At 37.0% G+C, this 24,593-nt stretch overlaps 1 protein-coding gene and 1 pseudogene across 1 annotated transcript in view; both read right to left on the bottom strand.

The window, feature by feature from the left end:
* The window catches only part of LOC118641910 (microsomal triglyceride transfer protein), a 47,161-nt gene extending 33,642 nt beyond the window's left edge, over positions 1-13,519 (bottom strand). The window contains exons 1-3 of the mRNA XM_036279554.1: positions 13,456-13,519; positions 7,251-7,438; positions 5,348-5,491 (exon numbers count right to left, since the gene is read on the bottom strand). Coding sequence (XP_036135447.1) covers positions 5,348-5,491; positions 7,251-7,438; positions 13,456-13,516 — 393 coding nt within the window. The 5' untranslated portion in view covers positions 13,517-13,519. The remainder of the gene's footprint in view (positions 1-5,347; positions 5,492-7,250; positions 7,439-13,455) is intronic.
* A 3,997-nt stretch (positions 13,520-17,516) lies between these two features.
* LOC118641935 lies at positions 17,517-18,044 on the bottom strand (annotated as a pseudogene).
* Positions 18,045-24,593: the final 6,549 nt, after the last annotated feature.

Below are 24,593 nucleotides of genomic sequence, written 5' to 3'. Positions count from 1 at the left end.
ATGAGCGGATACAGCGGGTTGGGAGACCCCAGGCTGAGATCGCTCTTGCTTCATGGCCTGCTCCAGGCACGGCTGTGGGTTTCCCTTTGGAAGGCAGGGAAAGAGGGTGGAATGAGAAGACAGAATGATTTGGCTGTGATCCTAAATGGCTTACTTAACTTTGTTTCATTCTTGATATTATAGGCACAGGGGGGACAATAATGTCTCATACCATTTTCATAATTTAGCTCATGTTTAAGAAACAAGGATAAAAATACAAAGACAGTTTTCTGGAAACCAGGCTGTCATTTTTCACCCTGTTTTAACTCCGGACGCTTCACGCTGTTTAGAACTACAGGATGGATGTAGCTTCCCTGTAAAAATTCCCAAAGTCTACAGTAATTATAGCTGAGAACTTCTACTAGAAATATCCTGAATACCTTCCTATTTTTATTTAAAACCAACCATGATTTCTCAAGTAAAACAGAAAGCTCATTAATTATGCAATGAATTCAATGAATACCAATCTGAACAATTCAGCCTACATGAAAACGCTCCATAACTTAGAAGAGAGTATTTTGCCCAAATTATCCAAACAGGTGCCTCAAATCTCTATTTTTATTTTCTACACATACTCCGCCTAGTGACAGATTTACAAGGTACTTTATCCGACTTATAATCAGTTTTAGTCATTACACTGGACAAACCTATAAGTGCTGGAATTATGTTTGTCCAGGTTAAAAAGGAACCGAAACAGTGACCTCAGCGTCTGAAAATCTATGGTATCAGATTCTCCAACAAATCACTGACTTTTTCTCGGACCCAAAGCTGAGTTTCTGATGTTCTCGTTTGTAAACTGGGTCTTTTTTCTTTTTCGGAATTACAGTGTAACTTCCTTTTCAAATATTTCGGAGGATGCCCGCTCCAGATATCGTGACTATTACAGATTCATAACTGGATCACGGGAGCCCAGTCAGAAGGGCCCCTGAGTGGTAGTGCTCACGTGCCTACGGCCCATGACATTTTAAGCCCGAGTTTAACATACTTTAGAAAGCAAGAGGAGCCATTAAGAGGGAAAAATACTTTTACTTATCATCAGTATCCTCACTTTCCCTTCCAGGCTAAAAAATGCTATGCCTGAACTATTTATAAAGTTTGAACTAACATTTCAAAAAACCCAGTTCTCAGATTTAACCTCCAGACTATGCACAAGGTGAAGTGCTCTTCAGTTACTGACCCACGTCTATGGATCCAGATTTGATCTTGACCACTAGGATCCTAGTAAAATGGTGTTGGAGACGTCTTTATTTTCCTGGAAGGCTAAACAATGTAGACTGTGAGACATAAAGAGAATGTTGGTTTTTTTTTCACTCCTTCTATTAGTTTTTACTGCTTTTTCTAGACTAGAAAAGTGGTCAAGTCTCGTCTTCTTTGTATGGCTGCTACTTGGGGTCCTAAATTCTGTTCTCTTAGTGCAGACCACTGAGGTCTAAACAGGCAGGACGGGTATCCATATTAGCTAAATGCCAAAATGGTGAGAATTAAACAGGCTTTTGATAATTAAAAAAATAGTAATAAACTCAGAACTTTGCAGTTAAATCCATGTGACTATCAGAGCAGTAATCTTTTTTTTGTTTTTAATATGTTTTTACTGATTTTTTAGAGGGAGAGAGAGAAACATCAATTGGCTGCCTCCTGCACGCCCCCTACTGGGGATCGAGCCCAAAACCCGGGCATGTGCCCTGACCAGGGACCTCTCAGCCCATGGGCAATGCTCAATCCACTGAGCCACACCAGCTGAGCCACATCAGTAATCTTACATTTATTATATTATAGCAGGAACTAAGTAAGTTTTATTATATTCAGGCCATAAAACTGATTTCTTCACTCAGTTCTGAAATGAGCTCTGAATATCTGAAAGCATTGACTCTTATCTAAAGTCACAGTCCCCAGAGCTTCCGGAGAGTGGCCGTGGCACAACCTAGTGACAAACTAAGCCTTTAACCCCAGGAAGCCAAACCAAGAAAGGGGGTGGGTTTTGGGGAAGGAGATGAGGTGCCTCTTCCTGCCAAATTTTGAGGGTCAATTTCCCCTTGGAATCAGTAGGGATTATTCATATTTTTACCTTAAGGGGGGAAAAATGCTTCTGTACATTTCCTTAATTTATACATTCTTTAAAAATAAGAGAAAGAAAATTCCATTAACTGACTAAACAGCAAAAAAATTTTTAAAAGGATCTCAGCAAACAAAGATTAGTCATTTTATTTTTTTCTACTTATCTGGAGTTGTCTCTAAACAGATCTCTGATATGTATCTAAGAAAGGGCATCAGTAGGAACCAGCACATTGGAAAACGGACATGTGGAGACTTCTACGAAGAACGAGATTTTCAAAGTGTCACGTTTCCTTTGGAGGTTCAGTGTGTGTACAGAAGCCACACTGACAGATTCCAAGAACAAATCAATGCCCAGAAACAACGCAAAATAAAGGGCTGACTCAGCAGCTATGTAGTTAATTCAATCAATACTGACAGGGAAAAACAGAAATGGAAATTTGGTAATTATCCAGTTCACTGGATTAGCATTTCGGGCCAAGAAAGAATCCATCCGTGCTGTAACTTGAGGCATCTTTGCTTGTCAGTGTTAATCAACTCAGCCAGAAAACTATCATGTTTCCAACTTCATTTATGATTTGTAGACAAAACTAAAGTCATGCCCGAACACTTATGTAGGGGAGATGATTGGGCATAAAAAAAAAAAGTGCAATAAATATGTATCAAAGTATTTTAATTGGCTCTCTTTTGTAATGTAAATTTGGGAACTTAAAACAGGGACCTCAGGACAGACAAAAATTACATGCTAATAGAATCCTTGAAAATCACAGAAATTTCAGGGAGTAAAATTTAATTTGAGCCTGGGGTAGAAAACACTCTTTAAGAAAACTGTCAATCAACAACTTAGTCTTTCCTTTCACAACTTCTTTCCTAGTGAGCTGGAGCAAGAGTTTAAACAATGATCTTTCTGATAGTGATGTGGCTGACAATTTCACAGAGCTTCTTAGTCTCCAGGGTCATGGGTTTTTTTCCGGTAACTACTTTATCATATAATAGAAAGATAATACAATGTACTTTAACCTGCAGCTGCAGTAAATCATCACAAGTCGTGACTCCTATAGAACTGGCACCGTGGAGTCACTGAAATAATGATGTGGCAGCTCCGTCCCAGCCTTTGAACGGTGAGGGCACTGCATTCTTTCATGTGCGCAACCAAAGACTTTGTACTCAATTGCCATCTGAGGGGCTATAAAATGATTGGTTGTCATTAAGACTATAAATGCAATTAATATTTTATGGGCTTAAGTGTTTTGCCACATTGGAAGGCCAGAGAAGACAGTAACAGTATTTCATGTTTTTAACAACGTTGTGAGATGTGAAAATCAAGTGAGTTAACAGATATGATGAAGAATGAAACAGGAATGCTACAAGTCAACAAAAGAAGTGATATTTCCCCAAATGCTTTAGCTAGAAGATAATATAACAGTGGTTTGCAGCATAAATTCTAAAAAGAGACCCTTTGTTTTAAATTCCAGTTCCACTACCTGCCAGTTATGTGACCCTAGGCAAATTTTGGTTTCCTCATCTATTACAAGAGAATGATAAAGCAGCACCAGCTTCCTAGGACAAAGGAGATAATTCATGTAATGCCTTCAGCCAGTGCAGGCTCTGAGAGCTTGGTACTTTCAGCTATTACAAAGCAAACAATAAGCACAACCCTTCTCATAGTCCGACTCATTTTAGCTCCACATAACCTTACTTGCTCATTCCTTTAGTTTACACACATTTATTGCATTCCCTCTGTGAGCAAAGCTTGGGGATATATAAAGGTAAACATAACTGCTGCCCACAAGAAGCCTACTCTTAATGTGAATGCAGACAAATAAAGACAGAATTACAATAGACTGTGATCAATGCTTTCATAGAAATAAACCCAAGGGAGGAGGAGGTTTGAGAGAAAGTTGGGAAAGGCTTTTTGGAACACCAAGTCAGTCAGTGCTTTGGGGAAGAAGGAAGTTGAAAGTCATGAACGTGAGGGGAGGGCTGGAATATAAAGAATGGGAATTTTCTCTACGGAAACCCATAATCTAGCAATGAACACAAAAGACCAATAGAAAGTGATCAGAGCTATGAGTCAGCTACAAAGTGCTAAGGGGTTTCCAAAAAGGACTGGTTATTTCCAGCTGGCTAGAAGCATGTGAGCTTTATCAAAGAATGGTCCCCAAGCAAAACCTGAAGCATGGTAAGTATTTTAACAAGTGGAGAAGGAAGAGAAACATTCTTGAGATGTCGATTCATATTTGGTTATACGACAGGTGACCACACAACAATTCTTGTTGGGAGTTCCTTTCTAGTATTTTCTATAAAAACATGTACCATGATTAGAAATATATTGCATGTCTAAAATTTATATTTTAACATATTTGTTTTCATCTTTATTTTGAATCTAGAATTTCTAAATCTAGAGAAATTTTAGAGATGTTTAGAGTTTTGACTATAAGGGTTCTTTTCTATTTTTCTACTTTAGTTCCTAAAATTGAGCTTTCATCCTTATTAAAGCGTTTTTATGCATATCAATGTAATATCTATACTTCTCATAAACCCACATATGTAATGCCTAATCATTCACTGATCACAATTGCTTCTCAATCCTAAACATATTAAGATGATTTTAATACACTAGAATCAAACCCCAAGTAATGCACACTTACAGAATTTTCTGAGCAAATTTTCAAATAGATATTATAGTGTCCATTCATTATGCATAAAATGCCTTTTAAAGTCATAGTTTTTAAATGATCTTTAAATGCTTTTTTAAAAAATCAATACTACCATAGAAATGTCACCTCCTTTCAAAAGCTTCAATTTTGTACTTTAAACAGATACTGATATTCTTATAAGTTAACATCATGTATCTAAGTTAGATCATTTCATTCTCATAATTTGTCCACTTTCTTGAATTTATTCAATCCATCTGTGATGAACTTTTACATTACAATATCTTTCTAATCCTCCTTAATTTAATAAAGACTGCACCTTTTAATAATCTCTTATCACTAAATAAGTACTTGATTCTACTATAAAGATTTTTATAAAATAGGGAACACAGATGGCTAGAAAATATAAATGACTCAATGTCTTGATTTACTTTTGAAACATTTAATTTGCAACCTGTTTATTAGTTCTTAAAAAATTTTTTACTTAACATAAAAGTAGCAACACCATGATCACCTAAGAATAATATCTACTAAAGAGAAGAGAATTATGAAGTTGGAGAAAAAAGATGTGAGGCCCCCCCACCCCAAATCACTTTTACCTTTCCATGGACTAGATGGAGGAGCACAGGTCTTTGTAAAGCTTCTAAGTTTTCTTTTCTTATGATTTTGGTTGGATTTTTTCCTTTGAAAATGCTCTTCTCTCCCCTCTTCTGATTCACATTGTCAACATTTACATCTTTTATCTGGTAACATGGAAAGAAACCTATTAGAAAACTTTCAATATCTATTTTTATCAGATTCTCTTAGAAAATAAAATGGTAAAGCAATAAACAGGGTTGGCCATCATTTTTTCTGTTGTTTTTCCAATTCATGATTCAGAGGACCTACCCACAAACTTTAAAAGAATGGAGAAGGCATTAACCAACTAGGTTTTTGAATTAGGTAAAAATAGGATACTTAAAGAAATCTGTGGCTTCGGGTTTATAATAATTATGACTAGAAAATGACTCTTTTATGTCATTGTCATTCATGAGTTTTGAACTGTTGCTATCTGTCCGATTTCTTCCCTTTCTGTTCCATTTGTTTGGAAGATTCCTGCCCCATTGTACTTCATCGTCATATACAAAATTAAAGATGCAAAGTGCAATTACTGACAAGAGGTACATAATATTTTCTCCACAATGCTCTTCTATTGAGAAATGGCTCAGAGAGAGAGATGATGAAGTTTTGATGCAACTTGGAAGACACAACAGCTGTTAGAGACATCCGAAGAAGCAAAGATCACTTGATAAATATATTGCAATGACACCTCATTATAAAGTATAACAGCAACCACTTATCAGTTACAATGGAACAAGTTTTGGTTTTGTGTACCTGTTTCACATTGACATGTGAAAGATTAACTGACATTACTAAAGAATTATATTGCCTTTACATTGGTAAAGCAAATATGAACTCACCATATATTAAAACTGGAAAAAGCCCGGCTGGGGTGGCTTAGTGGCTGAGCGTCAACCCATGCACCAAGAGGTCACTAGTTCCATTCCGGGTCAGGGCATATGCCCAGGCTGAGGACCTGATCCCCAGTGGGGGGCATGCAGGAGGCGGCCAATCGATGTTCTCTCTCATCGATGTCTCTCTCTCTCTCCCTCTCCTTTCCTCTCCATCTCTAATATCAATAAACTGGAAAGAAACCCAGAGACTATCTAACTTGCACCTCCTTTCTCAACCCATAAATCTAAAGTGTTATAACTCACCATGATAAGGAGCACCTTTTTTTTTCTTAGAAAAAATACAGAATAGGTTTACTCCCTCAGTGGTAATTCCACCTGTTATATTAAGAAGCTCAGGAAAACTGGGAGGTTCAATTTAGCTCCTTCTTCAGTTACAGTAGTCTCAATTGTCCTTCACATGACATTAATTCTAGACCCCTGACTTCTAGGATTCTAACTTAATGTGTCTATTAATATGACACACAGAACTAAACATCATATGCCAGTAACTCAACAGCAAATGTCTTCTTTTACCTATTTCAACAATTTGGAAAGATTCCAATAATTTTTGATTAGCAAAACCTTCAAAACTGTAGATGTACCCCCTGGCCGGTTTGGCTCAGCGGTTGGAGCATTGGCCTGCGGTCCACAGAGACCCGGGTTCGGTTCCCGCTAAGGGCATGTATCTCAGTTGCAGTTTGTCCCTGGCCCTGGTTGGGTCGTGCAGGTGACAACCACTCGATGTGTCCCTTTCACATCAATGTTTCTCTCTCTCTCTCTCTCTCTCTTCCTCACTCTCCCTCCCACTCTATCTGAACAAAAAATGGAAAAATGTCCTCGGGTGAGGATAAAAAAAACCCCAAAAAACTGTAGAAGTACATGTTTTAGTGATGGAAGACAAACTAAATGGTTATACAACAAAGAACACAAAACAAGTGCTATCAAATGGTACATTTCTCAATGATCTTGTTGGCATCTAATATCTGCATCTCTGGTAGAAAATGCCTACCGTGATTTGGATCAGTTGGTCATCATCACCATCAGGATTCCTCCACAGTAAGACGACGTCCACATTGGATGAAATTCGGTAACCTACACTGTCTTGGAGTTTTCCTTTGCCTTGGTTAATAAAAACTTCAGTGGAGTATGTGAGTTTGTACAGTCGGTCATTATTTAAAGAGAGACCAGTTGTGTGACCTGCATAAAAATAGGGACACAAGTCAAGTCTTAGTTGTAAGGCATCCATCAAGCCAGGCCTGTGTTGTGTTGACATCGCTGCATTCTCATCCAACATAGTGGTGCCCAATGGGAGCTTAGTGAATATTTGCTAAGTGAAAGATGGTTCTACTTCTCCATCTGTTAAAATCATTGCCCTGAACAACAAAAACAATAAACAAATAAACTTACATTCCATAAACCTTAGTTTGTATCCCTAATTAATAATCAGATTCTCTAAATATCGCCCTGGTTGAACTATAAAATATTGTTAAAGAAATGTCACTGTATTGCTTTAAATGATATAAATATAATTTCTCCCTCATCCCACTCCAGCTTTACTAATGTATAATAAATATGATTTCAAGAGGGGTTCAACCCTGGGATTGCTTTATATAATTAATAAAAACCATTTGTAATTAAATTCAATGGGTCATTGCCAAAGTTATTTTAGGGATCAGAAGACAGTTCCTTAAATTGGATATTTTGAATATTTAAAGAATATTTCTCTTGCCCTGGCCAGTTTGGCTCAGCTGTTAGAGCGTTTGCCCATGGACCAAAGAGTCGTGGATTCAATTCTGGTCAAGGGCAGATACCTTGGTTGTGGTTCGGGCCCAGGCCTTGGTTGGGTCATGCGGAAGGAAACCAGTTGATGGGTCTCTCTCACATAGATGTTTCTCTCTCTCTCTCCCACTCTCTCTCTTCCTCCCTCCCTCCCACTCTATCTGAAGATAAATGGGAAAAAAATATCCTCGGGTGAGGATTAAAAAAAAAAAAAAAAAAAGAATATCCCTTCAATGCAATTTACTCTGTTAATTTAATTAGTAAACTTTTAGTATAAAAGACATTTCAAGGTTATACATATGTAACTTTAAATGAACTGTTTCTCAAGAAAATGATATTTTACTACATAACATCTTAGCACAGGCTTTCTTTGACAAGGGCCATTTAATGTCAAATAGTATACAAGTCAGTATTGTGAGCCAAAAAAATTGATATGGAAGAGATCACATTCTTTAATTCAATTTAATTTTTCCCAAAGAAACATATGGGAGGAGGATCAAGTCTTTCTTAGAGATGACTGGGAGTTTACAGTCCTACCTACTTTTTCTTTGGATATTTTCTATCTATAGCTCTCAGGAGTGGTAAAAAAAAAAATCAGTATACATTTTTCTCCAGTGCTAGTGAGGTTTCATTGCCTAGTTAACAATAATTAGCAACTGTAACTCCGCCCCCTCAGGAAATATGCATATGAGGGGAGGTCAGGAAAGGAGGTTGAGATGAGTAGGTCAGACGTGAGGCAGCTGAGAAAAAAAGTAAAATTACTCTGCAAAGTCAAAAATTAAGAAAACCTCTGAAAAGTCTTTACCACCTACTACAGCACCTACTGCCCAGAGGAAAAAATGGTCAAAATACATTGTCTCTAATAAACTAAGAGTCTTATGTGCATCAATATATTTAATCCTCACAAAAACTGAATGGGGTATGTACCACTATTAATTGCATGTCATCGATAAAGAAACCAAAGGACATAAGTGTTACACATTTTATCCAAGATCACCCAAATAGTGGTGGAGTCAGATGTGAACCCAGGCAGTCTGGCTTTAGAGATCATGCTCTTACCTATATCTTAAACATCTAAACCTTTAGGTTGAACTCTTTCCTATTTCTAGGGAGTGAGTTAGGAATTTATTCATTCATTCAGTAAGGATGTACTGAGCACCCACTGGGTGGTGGGCACCTTTTTAGGCTCTGAGACTATACCAGTTAACAAACAGACAAAATGTCTGCCTTCATGGAGTTTATGAGGAGGAGACGGGCAATAAGCTTATATACTTATAAGTCATATAAGTACGTATATAAAGAAAAATGAAACAGAAAAGGAAATGGAGATAACGAGAGAAAGACCTGTGTGAGAAGGTAACATTCTGGGCAAAGGTTTTAGGCAGCCACATGGATGTCTGTGGGAACAGCATTCCCACACTCCAACCTCCCCACCGCCCACAGAAGGAACAGCAAGGGTAAAGGCTCTGAGGAGAGCTGCTGCAGGTGTAATGGAGGAACAGCAGGGAGGCCAAAGAGGCTGGAACTGAGTAAGTGGGAGACAGCAGAAGGAGATGAGGTCAAACAGGTACCTACGGGTGGCAGGCAGACCTGGGGGGCCTTTGCATAGACTTCAAATTTGGCTCCGAGTAACTGTGTGGCAAAGTTATATAATCTGATAAAGCTTCAAAGAAAAAGGATAAGGAAATAAGAACTAGGAATCTGGAAAAAACAGGAGAAGGAAGAGTGGAAATTGGTATCCAAGCCTATGGACACACAACAGACTGTGTCCAAGCAACAAGTCAGGCAGAACCTCAGGTACAGAAGGCAGAAAAGGTTAGGAGAAACCTTGGAGGAGATGAAGTCTGTGACCCCTCCAGCCTCTCCTACATCCACCTCTTCTACAGTTTAACTGGGGGCACGCTGCAAGTTCAAACATTGACTTTCTGACCAGGAAAGATATTTTGGCCTTATTTTAATAACACCTATCAAGTTCCACATAAGGCATACAGGAAATACATGTTTTCTTATCTAATCCTCACAGTAATTCTGAAAGATAAGCATTATATGGCAGCTGAAAGAAGCTGACTCTGCGTTCAACTCAACACAGCAGATATAATGCAGAATCTGATATTTAAAATTTCCTGAGATCCGAGTTCTGTGGCCTACGTGAACGTGTCTTCTGATCAAAGTTACTATGAAAAGTTCTGAAGCTTTCCAAACTATCATGTCAACCATTTTTTCTTACTTTTACTTTACTGTTCAATAGAATGTGCAAAGGGACAACATATAATAGATCAGGGTTTTTTTTTTTGTTTTTTTCTTTATTGATTTTAAGAGAGGAAAGGAGAGGGAGAGACATGGATGAAAGAGAACATTGACTGGCTGTCTCCTGCATATCCCCTACTGGGTATCGGACCCACAACCTGGGCATATGCCCTGACTGGGAATCAAACTGGTGACCTCTTGGTGCATGGGTCGATGCTCAATCACTGAGCCACACCGCCCAGGTAATAGATCAGTTTTTTATTATGACTCAGAAGTAATAAAGCACAGGGAAGAATGTCTTGTTCTCCTAGAGCCTTTTTCTACCTCTTTCAACAGGAGATAAACCTCAAATGGTTCAAATAAGTGGACTGTGCTGTAGCTGTCCCTGTTATCCTTGCCTCTTTGATAAACATTTCTGTTTATTTGTTCAGAGATCTGGCAACACTGGGCAATGGGGACATATTCTATTTATATGGTTGACTTATATTTTTTCTTAAGGTGTTGCTTTTTAGAGTATGCAGAATGGCATTTTTTTGAAGCTGATGTTAGATAAAACCAGAAGAGAAAGAGTCAGTACCTCTTCAATGCTCCCCTTCAAGTGCATCTAGATTTTTAAGTGACTTAAAAGCAACAAAACATAGTTTCAAACCTTTTAGGAAATATCTTAAAATAATCTTCTATCATACTTAGATGAATCCAATAGCACATTTAATGGGCTTATGCAAGAAGACAAAGTAGAGAAGAATTAAAGGTGAGGTTTGAAGAGACATGTAATAGCGATAATGATGATAGGTCATGGGATTTAGGATCCCAACAGGAAACTGTAGGGCTGGAAGTAGGCGTGGGATGAAAGAGAAGGGGAAAAAGGGAAGATGATTAATGTGAATGAGTTAAAAAAGTATGCATTAGGCCAGGGACTGAGAGGAAGATGGGAAGTGAGGAAACAGTTCAGGTTTGGAGGCGACAAGATTAAACAGAAAGTTTATGTGCGGGTTATCGAAAGTAAACGTGCTATAAAGAAAATCTGAAGAAGGCACTGAGAATAGATCCACCATTACAAAACATGTCTCAGGAAAAGTAGGGAAAACCTGAGTTTCCAGAAAGTTCACACTTAGCATGTGTCTTCTAAGTAGACCCTCTCCTATATTAATCAGAATCCCCTCCTCCATTCTCTTCACAGTCCAACCTGCACTCAAAATCTTTCCAAATCCGGGGATCTGCTAACCAGCTGTATTGACAATTAAATCTGAGGTGAGTTTTGAGGTGATGCCTAGGATTCCAAAAATGTATAATGCTCCAATTTTAAAGTAAATTCTTCACAAGTAGTTTGCATGTTACATGTAAATCATTACAGAGAGCAAGGAGTTCATTATTAAATCAAGGTACTATAATGCAAAAAGTGATCACATCTAGGAAGCGAGAGAGCCATCAAGTCCTGTGCTTTTTATTTCTGATATCTGGCCTCAGCAGCTCGTGCCACGAAGCTAACGACATGTAAGCTCCGGGGCCTTCACGTGCCCGGGCTCATTTCAAGGTCTTGGACGGGGACCCGAGCAATGTGTACAGATGGCAAATCTTTCTTTCAGTAACATTTGCAAAAGTAAGATGTTTTTGTAATCTTATCTCAAAAATGGTCCCTAAGTAGCATAATTTTCAGTTTCTAAAAATCTGGATTTACCATGGAACTTGTACACAACAAACTGTAGCTATCTGTCATCTTCTAAACCTGCATGTTATTGTTGCCTGAGTGTATTTTTAAATCTTTATAAGTGCATATATTTGAAAATATCAAGTTATCTAATTTTCTTATTTATAGGGTGGGGAAAAAGAGAATAACTACTATATCTCAATTATTTTTTCTCAAAATAATCATAATATTAGGTTTAGGTTTGATACTATGTTGTAAAAAATTACTCATTTCAAATACACAAGAGTTTATTTGACAGATGATAAAATAGTAAGCTCTCTATGTAACAATTCTCAGTCAGATATAATTTACAAATCTTTACTTTTTTCTGAAAATTTTTTTCATCCATGTAAAGACTGTATCTTTAAATATCAAACATTTTAGGCACTGGTGAGAAATGCTGTCTTTAATTCAAAATCATAAAGTGTCATTTGCTAATGGAAAATCATTTAAATATAGCCCTCCGCTTATTGTTCCAATTGCAAAGACTGCCTTTTCCTCATGTGGAAATTTTCCATGCAAGAAATCTTGAGAAAAACTTCACTTTACCATCAAAAGCCACAGTTATCCCAAAAGGGTTTTAGAAGTTTACAAATGCACTGTTTTCTATCAATTACTCAGAGTACTTAGTTATTAAAATTGGACCTTATCATGCTAAGTTATGTGTTAGCTCAATTAGCTTTGAGAGTGCACCCTCTTATGAGACTCTAAAAAAGTAGTAATTTTACAGGTGCAACATTTACAAATCCAAGGAGTGCATGAACTAGATTCCACACTTTTTGTAGCTTCCATACAATTTATACTTTTCTTTGAAACTGCAATTCATAAAATGTCTTCTTCTCTCAAAGGTCTCAAGTCATAGGTGTTTTTAAAAGTAAAATTTATCTTAAAGTAGAAACGATAACAAGCAACACTATTTTTCCCAAGATAACTAATCTTCTTAAACCTATATCACGTAGTTTTACTTTCTGTAATTCACCAACTATGATGATTTGATCACTTCTAAAGAGTAGTGAAATTAAATACATGCTTTACCATTTCATTCATAATTCTTTGGTAAGTTAAATGTGTTTTATTGGGTCTAATTCTTCTTGATGTCACATTGCTAAGCAACTAGAAGAAAATTTAAGAAGGGTTTTTGTTTTTTTTTTAAATCCTCTTTTACAATTCAAATGAAGGAGCTGCATTCAGTGAGGGACCAGCAGCAGCAGGTAACAATAGCTGGCATCTTTTTCTCCCTTTTAAAAATCAACCCTGAATGAGAAATTGAAGCAAGAAGCACGCTAATCTGAGAACTGAAACTAAAAGAAACCTCTGTTTTCTTAATGTATGGAGGAATCTGAACTTGGTTCTCATTCTAACCCAGTCATGCCTTCACAAACATTCCATAGTTACATGGTTTTGAAGATGGTTTAGTTAGACACTCTTTATTCATACAGACACACACACTTTCCCCTCAGTGATTAAAACTAAAGTTTGGCAAAAGGCAACACCAACTTACCTTTAACAGAAGCCGAATATGAGGAAATAAAGCAGAGAAAAAGCACAGCAAGAAGAATCATATTGACCAGCCACCCTCTAATGCATTCAGCACCCAGCAAGGAGTCACTAAGATGTGGACTCTCCTGATGGCAGAGAGGGAATGTCCCTCCTTAGAACCTGCAATGATAATGTTTATCTTTGGGGAAAGGTCAGATTCCAAACTCCAAAATCAGGACCTAAGTTCACCAAAGGGCTCACTATTAATGATTAAACATTGGTGGGCTATAGTTTTCAGTCTTTCACACTTCAATTTTTTTTTACTCAATAAGGAAAATCAAGAAAATTTTCAGAGCTAAATTAAACCAGTGTATCTTCTTGTAAATTCAGAAATAACTAGGGATATGTCAGAAAATAAATGGTGGTGATATTTTCTGCTCAATAATAATCACGCCTATGATATTAAATGCCTGTCATCATGTTTTACCGCTTTATGTGGGAGGGTAGTGAGGATTCCCAAACTCAGCTAAACTTAATTAAATTTTATTTCGTTTTGCATGCTCATCTTTCAATTTTTTTTTTTTTTTTTTTTTAAAGAGGATTCTGGCTTTATTTATTTATTTATTTATTTATTTTTTAATCCTCACCCGAGGATATTTTTTGTACAGATAGAGTGGGAGGGAGAGAGAGGAAGGGAGAGAAAGAGAGAAACATCGACGTGAAAGGGACACATCGAGTGGCTGCCACCCGCACGACCAACCAGGGCCGGGGACAAACTGCAACCGAAGTACGTGCCCTTAGCGGGAACCGAACCCGGGTCTCTCAGGACTGCAGGCCGACGCTCTAACCGCTGAGCCAAACCGGCCAGGGCTCATCTTTCAATTTTTTAATACTAGGTATGTGCGTGGTATTAAAAGAAATCACTTTGAATTTTAGGGATTAAATTTAAAATTTTTAAGTTGTACCACTACTGATCACTTCAAAATACTGTTAGAGCAGATAGAACTTTCATTTCTGAAACCTTAATGATTCTCCTTATGTGTGAAACTGTATTGGGTTATAGTAAATCAGCATTGCCTATTATTAACACGCTAGAAGGCCAGTTGATTATGTGTATCATAGTAGGCCTCTAGCTATATCTATGACAAGACACAGTTAGTTGTCTGAGTCCCCAAATGGACTGGATGGAATTCCCTGTGCTTTCTGAACCCCATTTTTAGAAAGAGATTCAGAGGGGGAATTCCAGTCCTTAGCACTTTTGCTACAGAAAATTAGTTAGGAAACATATCTAGAATCAAAGCCAATACCTTAGTATGGCTATGGCCACACTAACTGAACCAACACTTATTTATCCTTGCAAACTCCTGCAAGAGACCTGATATGGACGAAACTTACTAAAATGAGGTGGTATGGGTGGCATGTGGGGTGGGTTTTGGCAAAGGGGAAATAAAGTACTTGGTGAAAAGCTGTATGGATGAACTTGAAAATACTTAACGCCATGTTTCATTATAAAATGGGTTCTTAAATTTACCCTCATCATTCTCAAAATGCTTTTGTGGAATCTTAACCTTAAGTTTAGGCAACCCAAGTAAAAGATAGCCAACTCAGTAGGGCCACAAAATGAAATATAAGATTTTAAATCTGCAAAGTTTACATAAAAAACTGGAAGTTGAACATTGTTCATGTTTATTATCTATTGAGATCAGAACTGCACTTGCTGGCATAAGTTTTGTGTATAAATTATGGCCAAAGTACCTATACAAAAAGAAAATGTTTGGTTGTGACTATCACATTCAAGTTATAAACAGTATGTTTTTCTGGGGTAAATAGGCAAGGCCATTCTTAGAAAAATATATTTGGTGAGGAAATGTAAGATTTTATGAATAGTAGGTATTATAAATACAAGGTGATGTAAAAGTCCTTCATTGCTTTACATTTGAATAGATTATATGTGTTTCCACAATTTCTGCGTTACATACATAGGGATATAAAACCATTATAGTCACTTAAACTTTACATTCTTATATATTTAAATTAAGAAGTAGTTTGAATCTTATGTGATTCTATGAGAACTGTCTTTTGTATTTTCATTTGTGGCTTACAGTTACATAGACGTTTAATGCTTGTGGTTAGACTAAGTGGTGCATGACACGTGTCTCTCGGGTAAAAGTACCATTTGTTGTCAGGTACCAGAGTCCAACCAATAAAAGGCATATCACTATTGCCTAATAAATACTATTTCACTTGTGCATTAGCTTTCCACCGGAAAGCTCCTATAAGTCACTGTATTAGTCATTTCAACTAGTTTCAATACAGATTGCTAAAATACGGCTGCTTCTGTTAGCGATAAATAACATCATCCTTTTATATTTTGCTTATAACTTTTTCTATTTACAAAGACACTTGAAAGACTTAGGATTAATGCCAAACACTCTCCATATTCAGTGAATGTTGGGTACCAAAGAAGAGGCATTCTCTCTGCTGCTTTGTTAATCAAGCAGAGCAAACCTTGTACAATATATGTGGGTTACCTCCCAAGACACAGCTATTTCACATAGCATCTGAAGCAACACAGAGCACTGCACATAACAAAAATAACAAGAGCTGCCTCTGTGGAATGATTACTATGTAATCACTTAGAATGACTACTATGCTAAGCACTACATTTTTTTGTAGTATATCCTCATAACAATCATTTTACATATTAGAAAAATGAGACTCAGGTTCAGTAAAATTATTTAAGGAGTACAGAAAAACAAACCTTGAAATCTAGACCCAATATTCTCCTTTACTTAAAAATATTTGAGATAAAAAATGGAAAAATTGATCCTTTATGGATGACATCGAATTATTAATTGGTATGTTCTTTGATAAGCCCATCACAATTTTGTAAGGAAGCTAACAGAGCACTTGACTGTTGTGGTTAGATGTGCCTGGCTGAAATTACAGGGGAAAATATTGATCTGTGCTAGCCAGGTCAAAATCAAATAATAGATTTTAAAACAATGCTATTACAATGAAATTCCACTGGTAGTACATGTCACTGTAGAATACTGCTGTACTACTATATTGCAATGATAAATAAGAGACTATGAAATAAAGATGGATGACTAATTCCAAAGTACAGTTGTTGTAAAGTATCAGAGGTTATTAGGAGTTAACTCATTTTCCTTGATTAGAAGATAAATGAATTTCACCCCACTAAAGGTGGAAGAAAATGTATTATCTAACTAGATATAGATGCAGTAAATCAGGATGTATGATAGCAATACAGGAATAAAAAGTCTTTATAGCATCAAAGCCACTTTACTCTGTTCTTAGAAAGAATCAATGAAAAAAATATTTTAGAGGGGCACTTCAAGTTATCCTTAAGTGGTCTCAATAAAATATTAGTTTAAATTCAGTGAGGGAATGAGCATTTTTAAGGAATGCTACTAAAAAGTGTGTTAGGTTAGGAATATTCCTATGATGTGATGAAATATTTTATACCATGGCAAAGTTATAGAATACACATATTATTTTAAAAGTATTGTTTAAGAATTCTGTTTGAGGAAATAAATACTCACTAAATGTCTTTCCTTAACAAGAGTCAACTTCAGACTTAGGTTTAAAACAGTTGTAATCAAAGACTCTCTAGAAAAGATAGTGATTTTTTCCAACAACCAAAAATACCTTATGGGTCAATAACAGTCAATGGGTCTTATGGGTCAATAACAGCCACCCTAAGAGGACTCTAACTTTATATTATCTTTAGTCACACAAAACTGAATTTCTAGCATTTAAAGGAGAGAACAGATGGCTCTCTTTCTCTTTTGTTTTGTAAATAAAATAAAATTTAAATTTTGATCAGAATAATTTCATTTATAAAGATAGTCCAGACATGTCCCATATTTTATTTTTATTTTTTGACAATTGTTTAGTTTTTATTTCCTATTCATAAACTCAACTCTGCAATCCAGCTAGACTTGGAAAGAGTAAAGAAAACATGGAACTCAACAAACTGCGGCAAGAGCATGAATATTACAGACATTCCAAGCAGATGGGGGTGAAGGGGTGGCTCTCCTGAGCTACAGAAGAAATGGTCTGGTAGTTAAGATAAAACACAAGTCAAATTTATGAGAGTTGTCCACAGTCAGCAATGGTGACCTTTTTGCCAGTCTTCCCATTCCTGGACCCAAAGCTCTCCATAGTTGTCACAACATCCGTGCCATCTTTCACCTGGCCCAAGACCACATGCTTGCCATCCCACCACTCAGTCTTGGCAGTGCAGATGAAAAACTAGGAACCGTTTGTGTTGGGTCCAGCATTTGCCATGGACAAGATGCCAGGACCTGTGTGCTTCAGGATGAAATTCTCATCATCAAATTTCTCCCCATAGATGGACTTGCCACCTGTGTCATTATGGCGTGTGAAGTCACCACCCTGGCACATAAATCCTGGAATAATTCTGTGAAAGGAGGAACCTTTATAACCAAATCCTTTCTCCCCAGTGCTCAGAACACGAAAGTTTTCTGCTGTCTTTGGAACTTTGTCCGCAAACAGCTCGAAGGTGACATGGCCCAAGGGATCGCCACTGACAGCGATGTCGAAGTACACGATGGGGTTCACCATGGTTGGGCTCGAGCGGTTCCGGTACGACGGTGTCTGCAAGGCCCCATATTTTAATATCTTACATTAGTGTAGTAGATTCATTAATAATAAGAAACCAATATCACTATATTAACTAAAACCCATACATTATTTAGATTTCCTTAGTTCTTACCTAATGCTTTTTTTTTCTGTTCCAAGATCCCATCTAGAACATACTACTACATTTAGTTGTCATATATTCTTAAGTGCCTCTTGGTTATGACTTCTACTGGAATTGTGGAATGTTTTTGCCATGATTTGACTGGGCTTATTTGACTGGGCTTATATGGTTGGGGGAGGAAGACTACAGAGGTGCCATTTTCATCATATCCTTTCAAAGGTACATATTATCAACTTGATGTTGACCTTGATCACCTGGCTAAGCAGTATTGTCAGCTTTCTCCAGTATAAAGTTACTCTTTTTTTTTTAATTCATATCCTCACCTGAGGACATCTTTGCATTTATCTTCAGATAGAGCGGGAGGGAGAGAGGAAGGAAGAGAGAGAGAGAGAGAAAAACATCGATGTGAGCAAGACACATTGATTGGTGGCCACCTGCATGACTCCAACAGGGGCCAGGAACAAACTGCAACCAAGGCATGTGCCCCTAGCGGGAACTGAACCCAGGTCTCTCTGGTCTGTGGGCCGACGCTCTAACCGCTGAGAAAACTGGCCAGGGCTGTAAAGTTACTCTTTTTTCACATTTTTATACTATACTCTTTGCAAGGAAGTACTATGTGCAGCCAATATTAAGGATTAGGGAGTTATATTCCTCCTCCTTAAGGGGGGAGTGTCTCTATACATAAATTATTTGGAATTCCTCTACATGAGAGATTTGTCTCTTCTTCCCCCATTTACTTATCCTTTATTTGAGTATGGATTCATTAGTATTTTATATTTTGGGTTATAACTCAATACTACTTTATTTAATGTTTTTACAGTTGTTACAGGCCGTTGGGAGTTCTTTCAATTGGTTCCTGTGTTCCTTTGACATATCCCATCTGTGTGTGTGTACTCTTAATTTCCGGCACTACAAAATGCTCCATTTTCATCTTATTATTTCTCCAAGAAGCTCTGGTTTCTCTTATTGAAGAATGGTATTAAAAACCAAGACCTGGGCACAGAGTGCACTATGTCTATATGAAGTCTTCCCACCCACGAATATAGAACATGTTTATTTAGATCTTTATTTCAGAGTTTGTAGTTTCCTTCATATAGATCCTATATATGTTTTGTTAGATTTATACCTAGGTATTTCTATTTTGGGTTCTAATTTATTTTACATTTCAAGTTTCAATTGTTCACTGATGGTAGATAGGAAATCAATTGACTTTTGTATGTTAAACTTGTATCCTTTGACCTTGTTATAATCACTTACTAGCTTTTTAATTTTTTTCTTTATTAATTTTAGAGAGAGAAGAAGGAAGAAGAATATATAGAGAGAAACATCGATGAGAGAGAACATCAATTGGCCACCTCCTGCATGTTCCCCACTGGTGATTTGGCCCACAACCTGGGCATGTGCCCCGACCAGGAATTGAACTGGTGACCTCCTGATACACGGGTCCATGCTCAATCACAGAGCCACACCGGCCAGGCTCACTTATGTTTCATAAGAATTTTTGTTGTTGTTGGTTTTGGGGGATTTTTTACAAAGACAATCATGTCATTTGAGAACAGTTTTACTTCTTTTTATCTCCATTTCTTCCCTTATTGCACAGCTTGGACTGCCAGTGTGATGTTGAGTATATTTGTGTATTTGTTATATTACCAGGAATTGAATTGGTGACCTCCTGGTACACGGGTCCATGCTCAATCACAGAGCCACACTGGCCAGGCTCACTTATGTTTCATAAGAATTTTTGTTGTTGTTGGTTTTGGGGGATTTTTTACAAAGACAATCATGTCATTTGAGAACAGTTTTACTTCTTTTTATTTCCATTTCTTCCCTTATTGCACAGCTTGGACTGCCAGTGTGATGTTGAGTATATTTGTGTATTTGTTATATTATATATTCTGGGTTTTTTTATTATTATTTTTATTTATTTATTTTTTAATCCTCACCCGAGGACATTTTTCCATTTTTTATACAGACAGAGTGGGAGGGAGAGAGAGGAAGAGAGAGAGAGGGAAACTTCGATGTGAAAGGGACACATCGAGTGGCTGCCACCCGCACGACCAACCAGGGCCGGGGACAAACTGCAACCAAGGTACATGCCCTTAGCGGGAACCGAACCCGGGTCTCTCTAGACCGCAGGCGGACGCTCTAACCGCTGAGCCAAACCGGCCAGGGCTATATATTCTGTTTGAATTCTGTCACTCCTCTTCCGATCTTTTCTCCAATCACTTTATGAGGTTTTTTGTTGTTGTTTGTTCTTTTCATTGTCTATCATTTAAAAAGTTTCTCATTTTGAAATACTGGGCTATACTTTTCATCTTTTTTTGCTCTGCTTCATATTCATTTTTATTATAACAACTTTTAATAGGACTCAACTATAATCCTACTTTGTGGTATATTTTTAGGCTAAATAAGTTATTCTGTACATTTAAGAGGGAGGGGTGAATTATCTAGTCTCGCGGTTCTAGAGCTTCCTTTTCTGTTTTCTTGTTATTTCTGAGCTCTGTTTCTTCTCTCCCATGTTTATCTGGACCTATTTCATTTTTTTCCTTTGTCTCTGTTGTCCATGTCCTGATAAATTTGAATTCTCCTCCCAGAAGTTTCTCCTTACTGTTGGGCTTTGTCCAAGAAGGGAGTTCACGTTGAATTTTTGAGAATTCATAGCCTGCTCCCCAACCCCATACACCTTTCTAACACTGTCAGATTTTCCTGCTCATCCCTTTGTACCCAGCCTGAAATTATAGTCTGACAGTTTTGCTGATTTCACATTAGTCTTCCTTGCTTTCCAGAGAATACCTGTTAGCAGTTTTGGGTCCTCCCATTCTTATAGCCTTCAGATGCTATGTTGTCTTCCCACTATTTCTTTCTACACCCACTCATATTTTGAGCTTTATAAGAATTCTTTTTCATTTAGTTATGTTGTAGCTATGATCTGAGCATATTGTCATTAGTGTTTTTTTTCTATCCTAGATGCTTCACCTGTTTTTATGAGGAGATTCAGACTACAATGCCTCTGCAGTCACCTTTCTAGAGTCTTTGATATTCATGTATTACTTGGAAGGGGGTGAATAAGGAATTAAACAAAAACAAAAAACATTTTAAACTTTTCCTATACTTTTGAAATCAATCAAAATGCAAGTTGAAATGACTATAAATGATAAGTTGATTCTGCTTTTAGATACCTTTCAAGTCATGTTTTAAAATTAGTTTATGTTTGGTTTTCCTAGCTGGAAATTAATATACAGTTGTCCCTTGGTATCCACAGAGGATTAGTTCCAGGACACCCTGCAGACACCAAAATCCAAGGGTACTCAAGTCCCTTATATAAAATGAGATAGTATCTGCATATAACCAATGCACATCCTCCTATATACTTTAAATAATCTTTAGATTACTTTTAATACCTAGTACAATATAAACACTGTGTGAACAGTTGTTACACTGTACTGTTCAGGAATAATCACAAGAAAAAAACATCTGTACATGTTCAGCAAAGCACAACCATCGCAGACCTAACTACATACAGAATGGGGCAAAAGTAGGTTTACAGTTTTAATATGGAAAATACAATAAGGAATAAATAATAAGAATGAATTGTTTTGTGTACTCACAACTGTAAACCTACTTTCACCCACCCATCAGCAACAATGTAACTTTTTGTTGTTCTTGTTAATCCTCACCCCAGGATTTTTTTCCACTAATGGTTAGAGAGAAAGGAAAGGGGAGAGAGAAACATCAATGAGAGAGAGACACACCGACTGGTTGCCTCCTGCATGACTCCGACCAGGGCTGAAGCTCTAACCCCCGAGCCAAACTGGCCAGGGCAAAAATGTAACTTAAAAAATATACATTTTCAACCCCCCACTGGGGATGCAGAACCTATGATCCAGAAGGCCAAGTCTACTCACAGGTATTGCTCTATTCCCACACTTCCCCACTCCCAACTTGCTGCAGAGTACTCTCAAACTTAATGAGGTATCAGAATTAGGCTTAACATAATGAAATTTGTGATGACTGCCCAATGTTCTCAAGTTAAACATTTAGAGGAGCTCATAATTATTTATTAGTATGTTTTTGTGTTCTAAAATTCTGGTTCTATCTGTAGCTCCTTTCTCACTCCATAGTCTCATTTAACAGATTGGCTACCAATTTTCTGAATGTGGTTCACAGGCACGCTTTGTTTAGCCTGCTCAGTATTAAAAAAAAAAATCATTGCCAACACTTAAAAACCAGGTTTCACATAAAGATTCAGATTTCTGGCTGCTCTAAAAAAAATAAGATCTCATGTCATTAGGCCCACATTCCTACTTGGAACTTGTACCCTGATTAAATAGGGAATGTACTCTCATGTTTGTGACAATGGTCACCCAGATAGCTTTTGTCTTTCCTTATCTTCTAGTCCTTGTAAGTCTTATAGGTTTGTAACCATGGACTAACACCTCTTTGATTTTCCAACTCTTATGTTGGCTTAAACTACCAAATATGTGATTTCTAAACCTCTTTCTACTTAAATGTCCTACAGACTCCCAGAACGCACCCATTCAAAACCAAACTATTTTTTTCAAAACCCATTTTTCTTCCACTACTCTCTAAATGACCCAGCTAACACAATTACATTCCTGTTGTCCAAGCCTTAGGGCTCCTCTTTTCTCCTTCTTCCACATCCTACCAAAACTTTTCAATCATGTGCCAAACTATGTCTTTGCTTTCACTGTTCCCAGTATTTTAAAGATCTTTCTCTTCTTCCTATCTACTTACTTTCCAAGAGGGAACAAACTTATTAAACTTCTGAAACGATGTCTCCTGTTTCCAGAGCATTTAGATACTCCTTTCCATGTACAAGCATCTCAAGTATATTATATGTTGCATGGTATTTATTTGCTACTGGTTCTCTCACTAGACTAGGGATTCCTTAAAGATACCAATCATGATTTAGTTATCTTTGTATCAAGAGTATCAAGACAAAAAATATGAAACTCAACAAGTATGTTAAACACATGAATTTTACAAATCAATAAAAATGAGATTATTTCATATCACGATTTTACTTTCTCCCACGTTTTTTTGTTTGTTTTGCTGGTATTTTTTTTTTTTTTTTTTTTTTAGTGTTTGCTTTGGATACTAGAATTTCAAATTTTGCACCATGGCTACAAAGTTAAATGGCTTTGTCAAAAGACAACGTATTGACTTCTAAGAGGGTTTTTAAAGTAACTTAAATTTTAAAACATATCAAAGGATGCCAGGTATTAATTCTGAAAAAAAAATTATATATAATTATTCATAAAACAGATCCCTGAGGAACTGAACAGCTGTTAAAAGATTTGGCACATCACTATGCCAACCTGAGTTTAATGACCTACATGTGAAGGGCTACATATCCAATTACTAATCCTCCCTCAGCTACTCTTTGCCCTGATATGGAGGCAGCTGAAAAAAGATGCCCTACTAACAAATCTGAAATGGATCCAAGGCTCAATTAAGAGATCTTTTAGATTTGAGATGAGGAAGAAACACAGAGTGACTCACAACAGTGTTACAGCTGACATAGTTTTTCAAGAAATATTTGAGGGTTTAAAGCAGGGGAAACTTCATTTTTTGTGATTAAATTTAGATAAATTTCAATTCTTTTAGAAAACTCAAATTCTGAATTTAATTTTTATTCACTGAAACCTTTAAACATATTCAAGTATGTTTTTAAATATCAAGAAAACTTTGCTTCAGAATTGTTTTCATACTGATAGCAATCTTCAAACTTTATTCTTCAAAGTTTGCAATAATCACTTGTTAAAAGTAGGAGCAAAAAAAAAAAAAAAAAAACTAAACAGAAGACAACAATCTACAGGATTATGTTTCAGTTTTCTCTCAGTTGACTTGGTCTATATATAGCAAAAAGATTACATAAGGTCAAGTATTATAAACAATGAAATATCAGCTGATGTTTTGCAAAAACAGCACAGGAAAAATAACTCAACGAATGAATGGAGAGTAAGATTTCCAGCTCTAAGCAAGAAAAAAGTCTTAACATTCTACTTTAATAGCATCTCATTGGGAATTTGACTCACTTTTACATTTTGATTTTCCATTTTAATTGTGTAAAATCATGACCACCTTTTTCTATATAAATTTAGGCAAGAAAGTGATGCTTTCCTTTCATCTCTAACAGAAGAATTAAGAGCCCTTTGCCACTGTTTCGCATTTTTAAGAGTAGGAATGTCTTAATCCCCACCCACCACCCTCAATATCCCCACAGGAATATATGAATGAATACATGCCCGGAGGTACACACGTGCCATAACGTGGAAAAACAGACATCACCGTAACTACCTCCCACTCTAAAATCCCTAATCCTGACCCCGCCCTACACAAACTCCCCCGCCCCGCTTCTCCGCGTGCGAGGCCGAAGCTGGCGCAGT

Source organism: Molossus molossus, unplaced genomic scaffold (genome assembly GCF_014108415.1).
Source record: "Molossus molossus isolate mMolMol1 unplaced genomic scaffold, mMolMol1.p scaffold_m16_p_1, whole genome shotgun sequence".
Lineage (NCBI taxonomy): Eukaryota > Metazoa > Chordata > Mammalia > Chiroptera > Molossidae > Molossus > Molossus molossus.
The sequence above is the reverse complement of the archived record's forward strand: the minus strand, read 5'-3'. Positions and strand labels throughout refer to the sequence as shown.